General features: G+C 38.9%; 1 protein-coding gene across 1 annotated transcript in view; it reads left to right on the top strand.

Moving 5' to 3' along the window:
- Positions 1 to 21,881, top strand: part of LOC108794370 (ephrin type-A receptor 6-like) — a 152,973-nt gene that overhangs the window by 47,651 nt on the left and 83,441 nt on the right. The window contains exon 2 of the mRNA XM_018565401.1: positions 4,182 to 4,246. Coding sequence (XP_018420903.1) covers positions 4,182 to 4,246 — 65 coding nt within the window. The remainder of the gene's footprint in view (positions 1 to 4,181; positions 4,247 to 21,881) is intronic.

Raw genomic sequence — 21,881 nt, 5'->3', positions numbered from 1 at the left:
TCTTTATTTAATAAGGCACAAAAGAAAAGCATTTACGTTAACAGAAGGAAATTAAGATAGCAAAAAATAAAGCTGTAAAAGAAACAGAGTGCTAGTGATATTAAATTACATTTAAAAAAAAAAAGGTTTTAAAGGTATATAGACAATGCCACCAGGTCAGCCAATAGGAACAAATAAATAATTATCTTTAATGCAAGAAAAATAACTCGGTGTGTGCATGCATACACATACATCTCAAACTTAAGAGGACAAAACAATTGTTATACTTACAGTAGGTGCATCCCACCAATGATTCTTAGCTACATGCATCTCTCAGCTCCCTTTGATGACTCTTACATCATCCTCTTAGAAGACTTGAAAATAAACCTGTGGCCAGGCTATGCACTTTCATTCTTTCATTTCACATTTTTAACAAGCAATATATGAGCTTTACAATAAGCCCTTGTTACCTATACAGTCGCAGGTAATGTGGAGCAATTTATCCTCAAAGCTCACAGAGGAAGCACTAAAGTCGTTATTTTATTTAACCTTCAGCTCACCCTGATCCCCCTCCTCGTCCCTACTCTGTTTTTGCTTGAGAGATTTGAAGGCTGGAATGCTCCCCAGTCACTGGTGGAAGGGAAAGCAGAGTGAGCTGAGCTTCTAAAAAAGAGACTTAAAGGAGAACTATGGGGTCAGTGTTTTTCCCCATAGTTCTCCTTAGGGTAACGGGAGGACACAAACTAGCATCCTCCCGTTACCCTAAGCTCAGTATACCGCGAGCTACAGCTCGCGGTATACTGAGATGCCGGAGCGGATCGACGGGATCCGCCCAGCTGCGTGAGTGACAGCTGGCTCTGCCTATTCAGAGGCAGAGCCAGCTGTACCCGCCCCCTCCCCCGTCCGTTCCGCCAGTCAGCGCTGGCAGATCGGAGCGGGGAGAGGGGAATCCAGCCCCTCCCCCTGTCACAGCAGAGAGCCGTGACAGGATCGAGAGGTGAGCGAACCCGGTATGTGTTCGCTCACCTCCCAATCTACTGAGCCGACCTGTGACAGTCTCATTGTCACAGGTCGGCTAGAACTATGAGGTGAGTGAAAAACACTCACCTCATAGTTCTCCGTTAAATGTTAGCTATATGCATTCCCTACTGAGGCCAGAGATGTCTCAGATCATCTCTGGCCCCATGACACAGCCCCATAAAAGACTATGGGGCACTAATACACAAACACGGCCAGGACAGTGAAGACTTGAACCACTGGATGTAAACCAACAGCAGAAACAGCAGCCATTAGATTATTCAAGTATGCATCTGTGAAGGGGGAGGGTGGATTACATTAGTTCAAAGGAAGGGGGCAAAATAAGTGTTTTAAAGTGCACTTATACTTAAAATATTTTTATTGAGATACTTGACTCGTATTGAAGATTCTCTATGGAGACTTTCTACTAGTGATACAACTTTCACTAAACTGCAAGCAATAAAGCTTTACATTTTTGGCCTTTTGCTCAAGGCATATCAATGTGCCTCGAATATTTTTTTCTCACAATTTGCTTCATATGCCTTTTTAAAAACTTTTTTTGTTGTGGCTGTTGCTTTTCTGATTTATTTATTTTTACAGTTTAAATATCAGATCAACAATTTTGCTTTTTAAAAGAAATAATGTATACAAAATTAAAGCTGCAAGGCTAAGTATTATCCTAAAATCCTTAATAACACATTTAAAATAAAAGAGAGTACATTACAGACATTATGATAACTTTTGCATAGCATGGGCAGCTGGGCACTTCCATGAGAGAAATGTACCAAGGCATACCAAAACAAATACTGTTTAGTCGGGTTCTATTTTTTTAATGCCTTTTAAAAGGCAACATTAAAAATGTACAATTCCTTTAAATGCCATGCTTTGAATTGCCTTAAAGCGGACCTTTACACTCAAAAATCAAATTGTAACAATGCATTGCTCTATGTATGATGATTAATAATAACATAGACACGTCAGGTTTAAAATGCTGTGATTTTGAAATGCTTACACTTGGAGAGCATCCACTTCCTGTTTGCTTCAGTTTGCCAAAGCAATGCTCACTGGGATTGCCTTGTCATCAGCAGAGCATTGCTGAGAAATCTCATCTGTAGTCTCACGAGATCTCTGGGAAAGGCATTTTCTTCACCTGAAATGATGTGCATGGTCACATGTCCTAGTCACATGTCTAGTCACATCTGCCAGAAATCCAGGAAGTAAAAGGAGATCTAGTAATCTGCCCTTAGTAAACATGGCCACTGTCAGAAGACTGGGGAAGAAAATAAAAATAAGGTATACAAAGCATACAAAGTCGGTAATTTTTTAGAAGTATGTGTTTGTAGATTGTCATTACTAAACATTGATAAAGGTGTCTTTGCTGTGATTTTAAAGATTTGGGTAAAGATCCACTTTAAAACTGTAAGTGAAGTTGTGCACCAGTACAAAGTATTCCTGCAAAAGCGATGTTGATAAAAAAAACTACAATGGCCAAATGACAGATCCTTCCACATTCTGCTTATTGTGGTAAAAACAGCACAGCAAATCCATACCAGATCCTTATCCAGATATGCAGCGAGTGTGTACCACATACTTTTACCATACCATCCCACGTGCCATCAACATTTGGAGTGTAGCCCTGTTGTTACTCCAGTTGCAAAGGATATCAGCACTGAATTGTTAGCACCAATACTGCAAGTATATGAGTAACTTTTAGTTGTATCAGCCAGAGGTTTGGGTGGGCCAACTGATCAAATGTGCCCATTTTGTTCGCCTTACTGTGAACAGGCTGGGTTCTGCTCAAGCCAAACCCGGAACTTATGCCCACTTTTATTCTAACTTCTCAGTAAAAGGACTTTTTCAGCTAATTTTTCCCCCGGAATTATTCCATGGGCATATGATCACTTTAGAAAACATATTCTGTATTATATACATCTATGCTATGGCAACTGCAATGAAAGAAACACAAAGTGGCAAAGGTCATATTTGTGTGCGTTTGTGAGGACATATCTACCCTCAACTTTCTTTAATCTGCAGTAGAACAGTCAAAGGTTAAGTTATCTCAGTAGAGATGGCTCATGTAATGGAAAACTAATTTTTGCTAAAAAATAAAAGTTATACAGTATGTAATTGCTACTCAAGCCATTATACCATAAAATTAAGGGTTATTAAACTGACTTTTAGCTAGTGAAACACTCACAGAGGATGATGAGACTGCCCAATCATTAACACATACAAAGGCTACATTATTGAAATTTAGACTAAATATAGCATAGCCTGCAATGCCCTTGTTCAAGCTGTGAAGCAAAAAAATACCGTATTAAAATACATGGCTATGGAATCTTATGGGTAATTCTGGTTCTGTGGCCAGGAGAAAAGGGTATGAGGATGGGAGAGACATCTGTCAGGTGCTCCTATCCTATGAAGACTTTACACACTGGAAGAAAAAGTATAAAAAACAGCAATTTTCAACATACCGCAAGTATAATCTGCCTGTGAAACCTGTAGTCAAAATGTTGAAAATGCCTACCTCCTGCAAAAATTCATTAGTGGATGTTTCATTTTTCTTTCTCTTTACTTAACTGAGGACACAAAGTAAGGCATACTTTTTAATTACCCAGTTAAGACATTACATAGTTTACAAAAAAATATAAAGTTTATTAAAAAAAACAATTGAAACGTTAAAAATATTATCATTTGTGAATCCACATCTAGTTCATTATTCCTATCCGCCACCATTTAGCTTTTATTCTATTGAAGATACATTTATTAGATGGGTCAAACAACGTCATTATTACAATGTTTGCTAAATAGGCAATATGGTGGAGATCTCTCTCAAATAATTTCAAGGGTATAAGCTCTGCTTTTTTAGGAATATAACTGAGGTTTTTCTAAAACATACAAAAATATACGCACCTACCTCTCCCTCCAAGGTGAAAAAACAGTTGGAAAATATGTTGTACCCATGGGAATACATACAGCCATTATTATATTTCAGGTTTCCAGAAACAATTCTGGAATATAGGTTCCAAGACTCGGTACCTAAACAATCTGCCTTACTTTGTGTCCTCATGTAATTCTACGCATATGGATATGGCATCCCGCAGGCCAATACACCTATAGTATATGCAATCATTTTTATTTTAAAGTGTGTACTTATAATGACAGAAAGTGTTTGTTTCTTGCAGTGGTTCTGCTTGACACCACAACGGCTATCGGGGAATTAGGATGGAAAACCTATCCAGTGAATGGGGTAAGACAGGATCTTCTGTTTGATTTTGGCTTCCTTTGTGATTGTAATTATCTTAATCAGTTAATTAATGTAAAAGCTGAACTCCAGGCAGTTGGTAAATGACAAGACACCTACTAATGCTGTTATGTATTACTTAAAGAAATAATTAAACATATTTGTAAATGCACACATAGAAAATGACAACGTGGAGACTGAAAGTTCTTTGAGAGACATGTTGTGATACATTTAGCTGCTTGCCTGAAGTCCAGCTTTAATGTTGGCTATGCTGTTCAGTTAGCAGATACAGTGAACACAGTTGTACAGTTTTCAGTAAACCACAAGTTGGGTCAGGCTACAGAAATGCAGTATGATCTACTCTTTTTTGGGATTGCTTATGGGAATTTGTGAAGAGTGTCCATTTGACAGTTGTGGCTTGGCTAAAAGACTGGGATCAGGTTTTCAAAGCTTTGCTAGGAAAGGAAGTGAGCTATCTGCTGGAGTCCCTGGAAATAGTCAAAACATGGAGGGGGGCTGATCTCACTCTACCCAAAACAGATAAAACAGACATGATGAACACTTACTAGACCCACACAGATTAGTTTAGAGTGGAAACCTTAAGTTAAATGTGTCAAAAACATTGGTTCCTGGTCAATTTAGCCCAGATTCTAATCCCTAATGCATACATTCATAAATTCATGTATAAAATCAAAGGCTAAGTTACCTTTCTGACCATGTTTTCTGTTACTCCTATATTTAGGGTGTAACATGAAGCACAGTCACATCTATAAAACCCAAACTGCCTCCCCCCACATGAATAGTGGGGTGCTTGTTGTTGCCACAATGTCTACTTATTTGAACTTGGTGTGACTGTCTGTGGCTCCACATGCACAGCATGTGGTGTGACTGTCTGTGGCTCCACTAGACATCACCCATTCACTGGGATCGCCCATTGGAAATAGTATCACGCCAGAGGGACTGCAGAGCCACGTTAGAGATCCCTCCTCTTCCCTTATAGTCCAGCCACACTTCCCCAAGCCCAGGTCCATACCTCTGTACGTACCTGAGGCTGGATGTAAGCCTTGCTAAAGCTTGGGGATTGCACCTGCAATGAATGGATCGAATGTGCAATACTGCAGAATTCAATGCAAAAAAAAGTGATAAAATCATATTGATCATGAGATTAATGTTTCTGCATTTACTACTTTTTGTTTTCCAAAAAGTTGTCTTGGAGAGCTGCTTTATGTTCTAAACATGTTTTTAAATTGTTAGAAAATAATCAGCACTCTCAACTTGTGTTCTGCGTAGTAAACACAACTCTCAAACTTCATTCATTTATCCCAGTGCTCCTTATTGTGCCTGTTTTACGCTAGACAGAACTAACCAGATTGGGAAAAATGCAGCATTTCATGTGTGCTCTTCTAAGTAACTCCAGCATCTGGCTACTGAGACTAATGCTTTTCAAACATATGGCATATTTGCATCCGTGTGTGGCACATATTTATAATTTTGCTATATAATGAGGCTACACCAATGGTAAGAATTCCAATCACTCTGCTTAATTATCTTCTCATAATGCAACTTTGTAACTGATTACATAAGTTAGGTGCTCTAAGCCTTTATGAAACAAGTCACAAGTCATCTTGCCTAATTGTGAATGTCAACTAGCTCTATACTGAGATACAAGCTTGGTGGGACATGCACAGTTGTCGTGTTCATTGCTGTAGATAAGCCTGCATTCTCAGGCTTATTCTAAGGTTTAGAAGGAAGAAGTGAGTGTGCTATTTGATTAATTAATATAATGTCCCAATATTCTGTAATGCTTTACCAGTATATTTTTGGATTGTCGAACAAGACCTGGAACAGGAGGAAACCCGTGTAAGTATAGGCAGAAAATAGAAACTACATGCAGGCAGTGCCTTTGGGTGTAGAACACAAGGCCATGGCCTTTAATGTAATGATTATAGCTATTACATCAAAATATATGTGACTTTTCTGGGGAAGTCTTGTTTTTATGGTGCATGCTGAAAAAATATATTTACTGCCAAAAAATTCCCAGTATCGTATTAAACATACTCGAGTCAAAGCATGTGTAAAATGGTCAGTATAAAATTGGTACCTTTAAAGATAACTTTTGCTGACTGAAATATGCAGGCTGCCATTGTTCACTGTCTTCTGAAAATGTTTGTTGGTTGGCTATGTTCAGTTTCCATAATTCCCATCATTTCTAAAAATCTGATTTGGAGAGAGCATTCAGATTAGGAAAATCCTGGAGTCAGAACTCCTGATATGCATACTTATTTCAGATTAGTTACTAAGAAAGTATAAAATCCCTGGGATCAGCCTAATGGTCAGAGAGATAGCATTTTCAGAAAGAGCCCTCAGTAACGGCAGCCTCCATAATTCTTCAGGATAGGTTTTCTTTAATGCACATTTAAACCCATTTGTGGCCATTTTTTAAACACTGACCCATCAGTGTCCCCTGCATAAATACAATTCAACCACTAGACATCCTCAGTTTTCTGAGCTCAGAGATGATTTGAGGACATAGAGGGTTATTCACTAAAGAGCCGAAAGATCCAGCCGTAGCTTCGGCTCTCTTCGGCCGCCTATTCACAATAGCCCGCACAGCAGCCGAGCTAACCACTCCAAGTGAAAAGAAGCCCCATGCCTTTTGTGGTTAAATCTTTTCTCCACCAATTTTAGGTGGTGGCCTCTAGACGTTGTTATGGAGTTTACTATAAAAAATGTATTACTGATGTTGCCATCTCCACTAAACATTTTGTATATCAAAATCATGTCCCCTCTTAATCGCCTCACTCCTAGCGTGAACAAGTTTAAATTTAGCAACCATGTCTTATAGCTTTGGTTCTCCAGCCCCCTAATTAGTTTAGTTGGCCTTCTCTGGACTCTCTCTAGCTCAAGGACATCCCTTCTGTGAATGTCCTCTGCAGTCATTGGTTGCTAGGACCACTGGGCAGTTCTAACAACCAGCAACAAATGTCTTCCCACTCCCAACATTACAGGAGGACGTTCGTAATGGTGGAGTGCCCATCCTCTCCTGCAGCTCCTGGGGGTGTCCATCCTCTCCTGCAGCTCCGACTTCTGGCTCCTGCCTGTGGGCTGTCAAGAAAAAAAAATAAGCAGTGTATGTGCCACATACTATGTGAGGACATTAAGGCTTCATTCAGGGCACTTTCACACATATGCTGTATGTTAATCGCACAGTTCGATGCGATCAACACACAATACCATGCCACACACCTACCGTGAGTTACAGTGCAGCAGGTACGTTGCATTGCATGCACTACCTTTTTGTATTGCAGCCAGGAGGTGAATTTGGGGTGTCATTCAAATGAATAGCAATGCTCCTGCTGCACTGTACTGCACGGTAGGTGTATTGAGTTGTACCATGCGTTAATCAGTTCTGCCCTCCACAACAGTCTTAGTTTCTCATGTGGCCCCTTGAGAAGATTAATTGCCCACCCCTGGTTTAAAGAGACTCAGGAGAAAAAAAAAGAAAAACATATTAACTAGGGGGAGGAACCTCCCAAAGAATGCAGTTACAGCACAATAACGGGCTTTTCTAACACCTCGGGGTAGAGACGGAGCATGCCATTACCTCCTGCCCCACATTCATTTCTATTGGCCGGTGACATAGATGGGCTGCCTCACTGGCCAACAGAAATGCCACATATTGACATTTGCCAAATATTGACTGAAAATTTCAAAGCAATTGTATTTGCAGTTACCTTTTACATCTTCTGTCATCCAGATTTATAAATAATGGCAAACAGCAGTAAATCCAAGTGTGTGAATGGCCTGCATTCATCCTATCTTTGTAAATAACCCCTTTAGAGTTATTCTATGCAAGGAAAGTCTTCAGCGGTCAAAGCTCCAGTGCAATTTAACCTAATTTCAGCTTTCCCTAGATGACTGGGTATCTTAATGAAATGATGTGGCTGCCAAACTAGTGTCGCTGGCAGTCTTAATCCAAACTCAAAGTGAAAAGGCAATATTAAAATCATATTAAAATCGTGCTAATTTTAAAAAACTTCCCCTCTGCTTCCAAATAGTTTCTTCCTCTGGCAAGGTCATACATGACATAACAGAAAGCTTCAATTAGTGGAAAGGTTTGCACAAGGCTGATTATTTGCAGTAATCTTTAATCAATGGCACTCACAGTATTCCGTGTTATGAAAGGCACAATCAGTATACCCCCTAGAGTGCAATTGATTTGAGTACTGCACAGAAAATGCGTCTTGTATATGGCATTGTTACTATAAGAAGGCAAAGAAAGGGATGTTCTATCACAAGCTCTAATTAGAAGGAAAAAAAGCCTTTTTCTTTCCCCCTGCAGACTACCAGAAAGTCAACGTAAGACCCCTTAACACTTGCATATTACTGAGAATGGGCACCCCTTAGTTTTGATGTGGGCAATTATTGTTATGGTTGTGGGGAGAGATTAGATGTATGTGACAGAGGCACAGATTGGCTGCCTAGCTGTGGTAAAAGGAACTGTCCTGCTTCAGGTCTCCAGTGTTTAAGCCATAATGTGCAAGTATGGCATGGTTACTTTCCAAAGCATTCTCCTGCAGCAGTGACAGATTTGAGCTCCCCTTCGATGCTCCATCACCTCCACTGCCATCTTCTCCAGGTCATGCTTTTCTTTTTAATAATACTCTACCTGCTACCATTTATTTTATTTTTAAATGTAACTTTACTTTTTATGAAAGGGATCTAATATTGACTTTTTGGTTTTCGGTAAAAGTTGAGAAGGGAGGATACACCACTTTAAAGCAAACCTATCACATCACCAGTAACCTAATACATACTAATTACCTTTTAGCAGGAATCCTAATAGAGTTAGTATATAACCATTTCTTCCTACTTTTATGTCTTTTGCATGCCCCTGGATACCCCCATTGTTCTGCATACACCACCTAAATTCCACATGTTTGTGTCTGTACCCACTTTCCCCAACTATTCTCACAAATCCAGTGACCAAATTGGCAGAGGCGGCTTCTGCCATGTATACAGCAATTTCCGTTTTCCGATTTCCCTTCTATACAAAAAAATAAGCAGTGTTTATCAACATCATTATATATGTACCCCTATAAAGTGACACATGTTTGTCAAGCTGTTAGTTTATCAAGTACCCCACATAGCATGTACAATAATTACTAGTGCTCCCTAACTATGTACAAATGAAATGCTTTCAAAGCAATCGCACTGTCCAATTATTTATTAAACATTGAAAACACATTTACATCATCATGTTTATTTTTTGATGAAATCTTAAAGCCCAACTGAAGATCCAGAAATAGAGTAGTGTTCTCAATGTGTATACATAACGAAATGCATAGTTTTCATAAAAATGCTTGTAGTTTTCCCTGTTAGAGGTCTCCTTAGGACTTAAAACATGCTGTCATGGTAAACGTAGCTGAATTATGACTCATAAATTGTCCTTTTTCTCCAAGCTGTCATGCAGGAGGTAATTAAGGGGAAAGATTTACATTTATAAACCGGTGCAGGAGATGACATAAGTATGTGAAGTCCTCATTAGCATTCTTTAGGCCTTTTTACAGCAGAGTGGGTTCACTTTTTTGGCAGCTCAAATTGATTAGCACTAATTGAAAAACTTATTGCAAATTGCTATGCTAATCAGGGTAAATCTAGTCCGAGCAGGTAAAGCACGATAAGAAACTGAAATAATTTCTGGATTTGAGGCTTTCACATACATGCAATATATCAGTGGAACTACTTAAACAAAAACACCCCCACCCTCTTGCCCACCATGTTCCCTTAAATTAGATTTTTTTTTAAATGCAGAAATGCACATCTGCTGAGCTTTACATGGTGGTTGACCTAGGCATTTAGTCATGTGATCTCTACTAAGAGGAGGGTCAGACCTTGGTAAAAACACATCACTTATATACTCCAGCACACCGTACTCCTGTATTTAATTGTATTTAATAAGATAAGTCATCAGTCTTAGGTTCACCTTAGACTAAATTTTCCCCCCATGGTGTAAAAAACCCCAATAACAGCTAAATCTTGTTGTTACTTGCAGCAAATAACATGGATGCATGGCAAAATAACCACCTGCTGGACTACCATGTCCATAGATGTTTAAAATGATGCCCCAGAAGATATGTGTTGGTAGTTTTTGAAACCAAGCTTGGGTCTAGCAGCCAGTCACTAGATCTGAGCACTATTACATGAGTCATACCTCCCAACTGTCTCTCATTTAGAACCAAATGCCCTTTTCCTCAATTGTCCCTCTTTTTTGCCTGATGCACACATATCAATGAAAAAATTATATTTAACTACTAAAAGTGTTATTCTGCACTCAAACCTTTATCGTATCTCTTGTTTGCTATTTCAGAAAGCCAGTATAAAGGAGATATAATGGTGAAAAAAAACAATTCTGGGTTTAAACTAGGGATGCACCGATACCGGTTTTTCGGTATTGAGTACAGATATTTATCTTTTGATACTCGTTGATACCGGGTACTGATACTGGTAATTCTGCTAGCATGGATCCAGCTTCCTGGGCAATCAGGAAGCCGGGCAGCGTATCAATATCCGCCGCCTGGCTTTTTGGTTTCCCAGAAAGACAACTCCATGCTGTTTGGCCGGCTCGATGCTGATAGGCCGGAAAGCAGGCCAATCAGCCCCTGCTTATTACCCTCAGAAAGAAAGTGTGTTCCAAGCTGCTGCTTTATTTTAGATCCTCCATGGCTGCAATCCTCTTTAACACAGGCTCCTACTGTTTCTCTAACCCCTTGTAACTCAGCTCTCCTCCCCTGGAGAGGTGAGTTGCAAGGTTAGCTAAGACTAACCTTCCTGTCTTTATACATATCCTGCTCCAGCCACCAAAGTGTCTTGTCAGGTGGCTGAACACACATGATCTCAATTGACGGGACTAAAAATACCAGTGCCCAGGAAGAGGCAGTCAATCTGTCAATAGAAGACTGTCCATTTAATGTTTGTCTGCTGCACAGGTTTTAGCATATATGTGGCCTGTGGTTGAAATATTCATGTCTAAACTGATGACGAATTACTTCTATCAGGTGGCACATATGGATCATTTGTTTAGACTTATGTCAACCAAATTGTTGTTGCTAAATGTTTGCACTTAGCAGTTTATTTTGATTACTTCCTTTTCCTCTTCATTATCACCTATGTAAAGGTGCAAAATGCTGATTTTGGAGCTGTTATATACAGGGAGCTATAATCATCAATAATTATACAGTCATGTAAAAAATAAAGTACAGCCCATGTCAACTGATTTTTTTTTACATATCTGAACAAGCAGGATTAGCTCTTCATTCAAACATTGCTTACAGATAAGGGTAATATACTTGAATAAAAACACAAGCAAAATTTGCCTATTTATTCAACAAAAATATCAGTACGTGTAATGGTTTGCTGTCGAAAAAGTAAGGACACCCTTGTCTTTAGAAGATGGTATTGCTTCTTTTAGCAGAAATTACTTTTTTCCTATTCCATTTTAGCTATTCCTTGGTGGATTTGTTAGTGAGCTTTGGATCATTAAAATATTGAAAGATCTACTTCTAGTTTTAGACAGATAGTCTAACATTCTCTTCAAGCACACTTTGATATAATACAGAGTTCATAGTTTGTTTGATGACGGCAAGCTGCCCACACCCTTAAACGGAAAAGCAACTCCAAACCATAACATGTCCACCACCATGCTTCACAGTTGGTATGGAATTCTCCTGAAATGCTGTTTTCAGTTTGTGCCAAACATGTCCACTATGGCTGTGGCCAAACATCTCTTTGATTCATCAGTCCACACCATATTGTTCCAGAAGCCTGGTATTTGTCTATATGTTCCATAGCAAACTATAATCGTGCTCTGATGTCCTTTTTAAACAACAAATGCTTTTTCCTGGCACACCTCCTATGCAGGTTAAATTGGTGCTACCTCTGATTGCAGATGCATGCACTTTAACACCAACTGATGCAAGAGTTACTTGCAGATGCGGAAATTAAAATTTTAGGGTTCTTGGCAAATTCTTTTAGATTGATGCAGTCAGTTCTTGGTCTGAATTTACTGGGTTGTCCAGTCCTTAATAGATCAGCAGTGGTTTGAAATCTGTGCTACCTGTAGATTATTTTCCTTAAAGTTGAATGGTTGATATTGAATAATTTGGTGATATGTTGGGGACTTTTGATGGTAAATAGTGAAGATAGGATGAGATAACTTGTTGCATCTTATCAGATATTTCACTGTTCTCTGTTTTAGAGCAGTCAGATTTTAGTGCACCATTCTTATGTATGAAGCACTAATGATCACATCACAATATAAATGCCATTATTGCACATATCCATTGGCTTTAGAAACTTCCTTTGACATCTGCTGCTACATATTTTCCTGCTCTATATCACATAGTGAGGCATCACTACTGACTTATGCACACTGAATCGTGGATGTACAGTGCATAGCAGGTAAAGGTAAGGAAAAAAGGATCAGAAATTGTACAAATGATTTCAGACAATTATATATCTTCTATGTATGGCCATCTTCATAAATGTAGAGGCTTTGTCAAATGGAACTTTGGACAAAAACATTGTTGTTGACTAAATTATTGACAAAGCTGTATATACATGGCATGCTTACATTGACCTAACATTTTATTGGGAATTCAGCAAAGCAATACAAGAAGCAACGATAACGTACAAAGCACATAAATCCATTTCTTAATTCATATGACATCAGTAAAGGTAGTGAACTAAGATACTTTGCACATTTTAAACCTTGTTCATATCTATACACTATTCCCACCCTTAAGCCCTGTTCGCACAAATGCTATTTGTCCTGGCATGCATGAACTATTTTTTTGTGATTGCACCGCAGTGGAACACAGGGCATTGCTGTTCCACGCGTTCTGGTGTGGGCAATCGTACTGCGGGCGGGTGGCGTGTCTGCGGTGCCATTGACATGAATGGCACCACATGCCCCCTCCCGCTTCAGAACGTGGGAGACTTGCTTTATGCGAGCCAGTATGTTCTGTGCACAGAACCATGCTGGAACGCACTGGATACCGTGTGAACGGGCCCTTAATGTCAATTGTAGTAAGAACGGTAAGGGCTTGAGTAGAGAGCATGGGCCTGAGCTAAGACTAGGAAAAAAAAATGCACTAAGAGGTGCCTGCATGTACCTTTATTTGCACCAGAACCCTCTTTACTTGCGTTCTTTAATACACAAATATAAACTCCAGAATACCCATTGGTTGAGAGATATGGTGGGCATGGGCTTGATTGACTGGTTTCATTTCTAAAAATAGCCCAACCTAGGTTCAAAACCAGCCAAAACAGGTAAAACTGCTGTCCTAACTAGCTCATGGATGACAGGTTCTTGAAAATGCTAAATATAAAAGCTAACATAGAACGAATTACATTTGTAAAAGTTTGTTTAGTCAGTAGCCTTTGTAACTTGTAAAATACTGATGGAATATAGGTATAAGGTACATTTCTCTCCATTGTACTGAATGAGGAGAGCATGAATGTTATTAAGGCAAATATTTGCCTTTTTTAAAAAACAGAAAATAGCTTTTCAGACTTGTCCAGTTAGACTGCAAAATTATATAGGTACACGCTAAGTGCACCGATTTCAGGGGCTCTATGGCAGTTCTGAAAGATGAATGAAGATTCTTTTTTTGTTCCTGTTCACTTTTGGTACAAATCAGCATTAAAGTGATTTTCGAGTCTGACTTAATTCTGTGTTCATTGCTCTGCCACTAGCTAGCTACTCCATGCAGTTGTTGCTCTCTTTTAAAGGGTTATTCACAAAAGGGTGAAGAGTTTGGGGAAGGCAGGAGAAGTGAACAATCTAGGACAACATAGCTGATTTGGAAAAATTCTCAAATTCAGGTCACTTTCCAATTCAGCTATGTTGTCCTAGATTGTTCCCTTCTCCTGCCTTCTCCAAACTCTTCACCCTTTTGTGAATAACCCTGTTAGTTTTTAATGGTCAGAGCCTCTGAAAACAGAGGCCAGTGCTTTTGCCTCTGGACACCACCCTTTCTACTGAACCAGCTGTAGCTTCACCCACACTGATACAGTTCTCACCAGAAACAATGAAGGAAGCTTGATGAGTCAAACTGGATTGGGTTCATAACATTCAGATTAAGATAAACACGGTTAACTTTTTGATTTTATAACAGTTTTAATGCTTCCTGTATAGCAGTTAACCCGTTGGCGCTAAACTCCCTGTATTTCCCTTTAACCACTTGCTGATCGGGGCGTTAAACCGCCCTTCCTACCCAGGCCATTTTTCAGTATTTAGCGCTGCAGTACTTTAACTGACATTTATTCTTTCGTGCAAAGCTGTACTGAAATTAATTTTATACCATTTTTTTGGGGACACATAGAGCTTTCTTCTCGAGCTTATTAATCACCACTGAGGTTTTAATTTTTTACTATATAGCGAAAAACGTACTGAAAAATTAAAAATAACGGTTTCCCTACATTATGTTATGAAACATTTATTATTACCCCACTTTTTGGTAAAACATAAAAGACGGAGTAATAGCGAGTAAATAGACACCAAACATGTCATATCTCAGCACACCATGTCTGGGAACGTACTGTAGCTGAGCATGCACAACTCAGTATACAGATAAAACGAATTATTGAATGGTAGAAAGAAGCTTATATGGCAGAAGAGACTTACACAGTCTCTTCTACCATAAAAAGCCTCCTAATCAGTAGTTAATTTTTTTTATGTGGCATTAAAATCAGGAGTTAAATTTTAATAATGCATTAAACTCAGGAGTTAAATTTGAATACCTTAACTTTTGCATTTAAGTACCTTAACTTTTAACAAAAATGTATCTTATTTGTGTATAACTCGGCTGTAGAGCCTCAAATCATCTCTGAATTGGTGCTGACACTGTCCTTCCTTCTGGAGGGGGGGCTACTTTTGTTCCCCACCGTTCCTTTGTGTGATGTAAAGTAGCCCCCGCTCCAAGCTCACTCCTGTGATGTTCTATAATTTCAGTACAAATTAGTAAACTAAACATGAGATTAATCACTTTAACTTCCACTTTTTTTTTTTTTTTTTTACTTTTTTTTACTTCCACTTTAAGACTTCCATCATTAACGGGGTTAAATATCTATATAGATTCCAAAGTTACATAACTATTACAGGGACTCTTCATTTTGCCAACATTGGCATTCCAAACATGAGGAAATGACAATACTCTATTACCATGAGCAGTTTCTATTATCAGCAGCAGATATGCTATTCCCAGTTTCCATTTCTGCATTTCCTGTTATGATTCTGATTGCAATGATACATGCTATCGCAGCTGATTTTTAATGTTAGCATAATTTTGGAGATCACTGTCTGATTAAATGTGCAAGGCCTCCAGCTGCTGTCTTTTTCTCCGATTTGTTGGGAGGTAGATGGAGCGTTTGACATTAATATTAATAGCTGTATCTACCAATATATGTCACTTCTTCACCAGAATCTGTGAGTGCCTTTCACAGAGCAGAATTGGGTAACAGTTTCTACTCGTCTTATGATGCTGTTATGGTGCTTTTCGAATAAGAATGCTTTGTCAGAGATTGTACTTAGCCTACAGCATATTAAATACAACATTATTATATCCATGACTACACAAGCATATTTGTTCTCAGATAATTCTATTATGGGAGTGAAATATTTCAGATTATGTATCCGACGGGGTAAACAAAATGATTTATGTTATATTTCATCTAGACTTTTTTTCTATTCAAATTAGCAACATAATTGTTCTTTTGCTCAGTTATTTTAACCTCGCAAGCCTACACCTTTTTCCCATGGCATCTGAAAAGTAAACCGTGGAGCTGAATGCAGATACTTCTCACTTGTTCCTGTTTTCTTAATCATAATTGGGGTTATCATGGCATAATTACAAATATTTAAAGCAGAACTCCGGTCAAAATATCTGTTAACCCTTACAGTGCAAGGTGTAACTGCTTGTTTGGTCTAGTGAAGAAAATAAAAAAGTTATACTCACCCAATGTTCGGAACTGGCTTGCTCTTAGACCGGTCTTTCCAGCCTCCCTAATGGGGGCACATACAGCTATAAAAGCCTGACAGTTGTTCTAATCCCTCTCCACTCTATGCAAAACTAAAAAAGAGGTTTTGGCTGCTGTTAGAGTTGAGAATGGTTAAAGTGACACTAAACTCAGGAATTAAGCCTTACAATGCATTCAAGTTTCCCAACTATTACCAAAAATGTATCTTATTTGTGCATCCTCAAATCATCTCCGAATTGGTGCTATCACTGTCCTTCCTTCTGGAGGGTGGCTACTTTTGTTCCCCATGGTCCCCGTCCTCATGTTTAATTTACTAATTTGTATTGAAATTGCAGTCCATCACTGGAGTGAGCTTGGAGCGGTGGCTACCTTACAACAAACACAGAGACCATAGGGAACAAAAGTAGTCACCCTCCAGAAGGAAGGAAACTGTCAGCTCCAATTCAGATATGATTTGAGGATCTACCGCTGAGTGATACAGAAATAAGACACATGTTTGTCAATAGCTAGGGTACTTGAATGCATTTTTAAGGTTTAACTCTAGACTTTAGTGTCACTTTAAAACCCCTGTCAGTTTTTGGGGAGGAGTTCCTTTTTAGACAAATGTCACAGGTAACCCCTTTGAAAGATTTCCCCTCACTTACTATTCCTCGAACAACTGTAAAATGTTGAATTCCAATCACATTCTGTTTCCGTAACAATGGTCACATGTCAAATAGAGGAGGTGAATATTTCCCTGTTTGGGATACAAAAAGAAATGGATAAAAAAATTATTTAGTTACACATCTCTTCAGGTGACCCCTAAATTGAAAACTGATCTTTTGCTTAAAGACTGATCCTAATATATATATATATGTATATATATATATATACCGCATAATACTTGTTGGCCATGGATGGCTAAGATCTGTGCAGTTATAACATTCTTAGCTACTCTATAACTATTTTGGTGGCAATTATTGTGAATGAATTAGAATCAGAGAAGAGTGCAGTCATTCCACATATGCTGTACAGGCCAACTGTTCAAACCACACAGTTTAGTGCAAATAGTTACCCTTTTATGGTTACTGTTTTGTATCATCACTTAATTGCTGGACAACAGTATTTTTCCTGAAAGTACACTTATCTTGCAATGAAGGTTCTGGTAAGCATAAAATATAAGTGAACATATAAGTATTAAATAGCTCCCAATTGTCCCTCATTTGGAACAATTTGGCTGTCCCTGTTTTGAAAAACAGATTTTTAGTCTCTATTTCTTCTGCAGCTCCTTTTCTTTTAAGTCTGTCGCAAGAACATGTTTATAGCCACGGCACACCATGAACTGCTATGGGGCCTGAAAGCCAAGGGGACCCTGTACTGTCTAGCAGCATTGTTATAAATGAAGGTAGAAGTAGCGTTGGAGGAATATGTTTGAATGAAAGGACTATCCATATAGTTTGGGAACCTCTGTGGAACTGATATGGAAGCCAGTTAGCATTCTGCATCTCTAGAGTGATTGCCATTTTGATAATGATTTTAGTGGGGCACATTCACACATATACTCAACCCTGGTATGGAGCATAGGTATGTGCTACTTAGGAGAAAAGTCAAGTCAAACCTTTTTTTTGGCTTTAGCTCTCTTTTGGGTCACAGAAGAACATTTTCTAATGTACTCCTGGGACCCAAAGTCAGCACCTAGCAGTGTAATACCCACTATCAGCAGACAGATGGGAGCCGTGCAGCAGCAGGGTCAATATTGTCACAATTCAACTCGCTGCCTGATTGACAGCTGGCTCTACTTTTCTAGAGCCAGGGCCAGCTGTACCTGCCCCCTTCCCTGTCTGTCCATCCAATGGGTGCTGGGGAAACAGAGATGGAAGGGCACTGCTATTTGCTGGAAGAAGTGACCATGAGCTGAGTGATGAGAGGTTACACAATCGAGCTCTCCATGTTAGAACCATCATGTGACAGCTGATGTGTCCCACTCCTTCTCTAAGCAACGGGGAGTATATGTTCCCACACTTCTCTTTTAAAGAGAATCTGTCACTGTGCCAATTCAGGAAAAGTGCATCTTGTGAGGAGGTCCCATGCTCCCCCATACTTAAGAAGCATTAGATATTTACTGAGCAGTCATGCTCCCCAGAGTAACAGGGGAGCATGTCAAAGATGAGTATAATTGGGTACGCAGAAGGTGAGTATCAGAGGTTGTTCGCTCCAGAGAACCTATGAGAGTCTACCACTTTTCCATGAATGGGCAAAGTGACAGATTAAACTTGCTCTGAACTGATAATTAACATTTTCATCCTGGTGTGGCTAAGGTGCCCAAATAAATGTGTGCTCAAATGAGACCCTTTTTAACATCTTAGATATTTGGTAGATATGACATTTATAACATACATTTATAACAAGGCTATAGCTATATTAGATCATAAAACATCTATGATTCTCAGAAGCAGAATGGGCTTAGCACTTTCTGGCCATATATGGCTCAATTTCACTAAAGCTAAAGACGGATAAGGATCCTTATTTTCAGCGTGTGATTGTTATTTTTAAATCTCTTTGGACTTAGTTGTAAATTACTGTCACTGTTTGAAAATAAGGATCCTTATCCTGGTGTTTTATTTTTGAGAATTGAGCAGATAGTGATTTAGTTTGGTAGCAGTAGCATTAAGTGAATACATTCAGATAAAAGAAACATATTTACAGTTTCAGAACTCCTATATGACCGCTATGAAAGCAAAAAGTATTCTGTACCTATCCTTCTACAGAGCTGTGCAGCATTGTTCATACATTTGCTCTGCAGCTTTGTGCAACCTATAACCCCTTAGTTCTAATAAAAGGCCAGTAATATATGGAAAATGGACTCCTGGGAGAGAAAACAAGAAGGTCAGCTCTCAAAAACATCCTGGCTTTTTTACTAACATGCCCCTTATACTCTGCAACCTAAACATTAGAAAATAAATTCAATATTTGTTAGTAAAAACATTTTTTTTTAAATGTTATTCAAAATGATATAAAAGATAAACTTGTTAGCGTAAAAAATAATAATTTACTATTAAAGTGTATGTAAAGTGTATGTGAATGCACCAAAACTAAAGCTAACTAGCTAACTAACTATTTTTTTTAAACATATATCACATTTAATTTTTCAAAACAAAACAGTTTAGTACGTTTGTCTAAACTTTGTGGTCCCATGACAAAGCCTTTTTTTACTGTTTCTCTTTTTCCTCCCTCTTAAAGGGTGGTGAGTAACTACTTTCATCAAACACAGCAGGGAAGTACATTTCCCACTGTGTGTTTTGAGTTTCAGAGGGCTAACGCTGCTTATATTTGACAGTGATGCTCCTGCTGTGAGTTGCTGTCAATGGTAGAATTAGCTCTCATATCCCCCTGCATGCTAGCTGCCATCAATTGTCAAATTAGCTGCCACACCCACTGCATGCTGGCTGCCATCAATGGTCAAATTAGCTGCCACACCTCCTTCATGCTAGCTGCTGTTAATGGTCAGACTAGCTGCCACACCATCTGCATGCTAGCTTCTCTCACTGGTTCGATCGGCTGCCACACCTTCTGCATGCTAGCTGCTGTCAGTGGTCAGATAAGCTGTCACACCCCCTGCATGCTAGCTGCTATCAACGGTCAGACTAGCTGCCAAACCCTCTTCATTTTAGCTGTTATCAGTGGTCAGCTTATATGCCATGCCCACCACTCAGCGCTGCTATAGGGCTTTGCGGGCAGCATGGCGGCTATACTGATCATAGTCACACCATGCATCGGCACTGTTTCCTATATCTCAAAAGAGGATTTTGCTTCCATACTTGGCATGATCAGATTGAAAAAAAGCAAAGGGGAACTGGCAGGATCATCAGGTATTTGGAATGAAGGCACAGGCAGGATTTACCCTACACAACATTTCATTACAGATACATATATAAGATAGCATAACATACACTTTACCAAAATAAAAACTATTCTAGAAATCTGCTTCAACTGCTAAAAAAAAATATGTTTCATTAATAAATATGTCCCTTTAAAGTTAAACAACAGCAATGCTGTAATCTTCAACAAACAGTCAGAAAAATCCAGAGGATTTTGCGGATAAATGCGGACATAATGCTATCTCACTTTACTGAATAACCTCCAGTCGAGTGGCCTCTGTTTTTGTGTTCTGTTAGAAAGCAGCACTCTCCTGGCTTTTGTCTGCCAAGCAAATGCCAACAAATGCTTGCACAGCTTGACTTCTATACACCACATTTATTTGTTCTGTGATAAGGACAGGCTGATGTGCAGCTCGGATAAAGGAAACACTTGAATGATGCCATTCTGTGCAGAGATTTAGAAATGAGCGCCGGAATGCAAGAGGGACTGACCACATGACAGAGCATACCACACTGCCAAACTCTGATATAGAAGATTGCCCGTAGGTCAGGAGCCAAACGCTGTTGTACTGTGTCAGCCGCTGGAAGAAGCAAAGAATTAAAGATGTACTCCGGGAAAAAAAAACTCAAGATGAAAATACAGAAAATGCAAGCTGCTTTTTCAGGGATTTGTTATTCATTTTGGCATTTTCACTATATCACACCGAGCTTTCCTGCAGTGTAAAATCTTCTTCTTGTCAGAAATATGGAATATCTGGGGGCATGAAGGGAATTCCTTCTGACTGGTGTGAAGGTTGGGTGGGTGGTTAATGCATAATATATAGCAGCTTTTTCCTCAACCAATCAAACCTATCAGGCAAGGGAATGTAAAGCATAATTTTTTACTTTTTCGATCAAATTCCAGAAAACTCCTCTTTATATTTGGTATGTGTCCCTATTAACATATCTAAAATAATTTTTTGAAAATATTTCGTTTTATTCTCTTTCCTTTTATCTCTATGTGGCTGGCTTTTTGACAGATTGCAGGCATCTCTGTACAATTTCAAACTGATAGGAAACTCTGCCTGTCCCCATAGAAAGGCACTCCTTCCTCTTATTAACATAAAATGTGTCTAGATCTTTAACCCTTTATTAGGACTGGCAGTGTTCAAATCTGGTTTACAAGTGACAATGAGATTTGCCAACACAGTACAGACAGAGTTAAATATGGTAACCTCCCCCTTGCAGTCAGAAGGACAATTTCGAAAACATGTAATATTTAATCATTGATTTTATTTTATTTTCAATTGTGTTGAAGATGAACTTATGTAAAATATAATAAATTATATAAAATTGATGTTATTTCACTTTGGCTGCAGAAGTGGAAATACACTTTAAAGAGACATGTCATATATCTGCTGTAATTTCTAAGTATTTCCTGCTTTGGATAATTGTTACAAATGCAATGAAGAGTGAGAGGCGCTGATTTTTATTGTAAACGTCCTGAGGTTCCAATATGGGTTTCTTTTGTGGGGCTCCATTTCTTGGTGACTGTACAGAAAACCCACAGAGGGAAGGAGGGGGCCCTGGAGATGTTGCTTTTAACATAAAATGGAGGCACCACCAAATGAAGATTCTAAAGGTGTTTTTATTGGAAGCAAAGTGCCAACGTGTTTCAGGGGCAAGCAAAAACAGACCCCCTTCATCAGAGTTTCAGGTGTAATTACTGTATTACTTTCACTTATTTATTATAATTATTCATTATT

This window comes from Nanorana parkeri, unplaced genomic scaffold (genome assembly GCF_000935625.1).
Source record: "Nanorana parkeri isolate BGI_ZX_2015 unplaced genomic scaffold, ASM93562v1 scaffold842, whole genome shotgun sequence".
Lineage (NCBI taxonomy): Eukaryota > Metazoa > Chordata > Amphibia > Anura > Dicroglossidae > Nanorana > Nanorana parkeri.
Note: the sequence above shows the minus strand (reverse complement) of the source record. Positions and strands in the feature narration are given on the sequence as shown.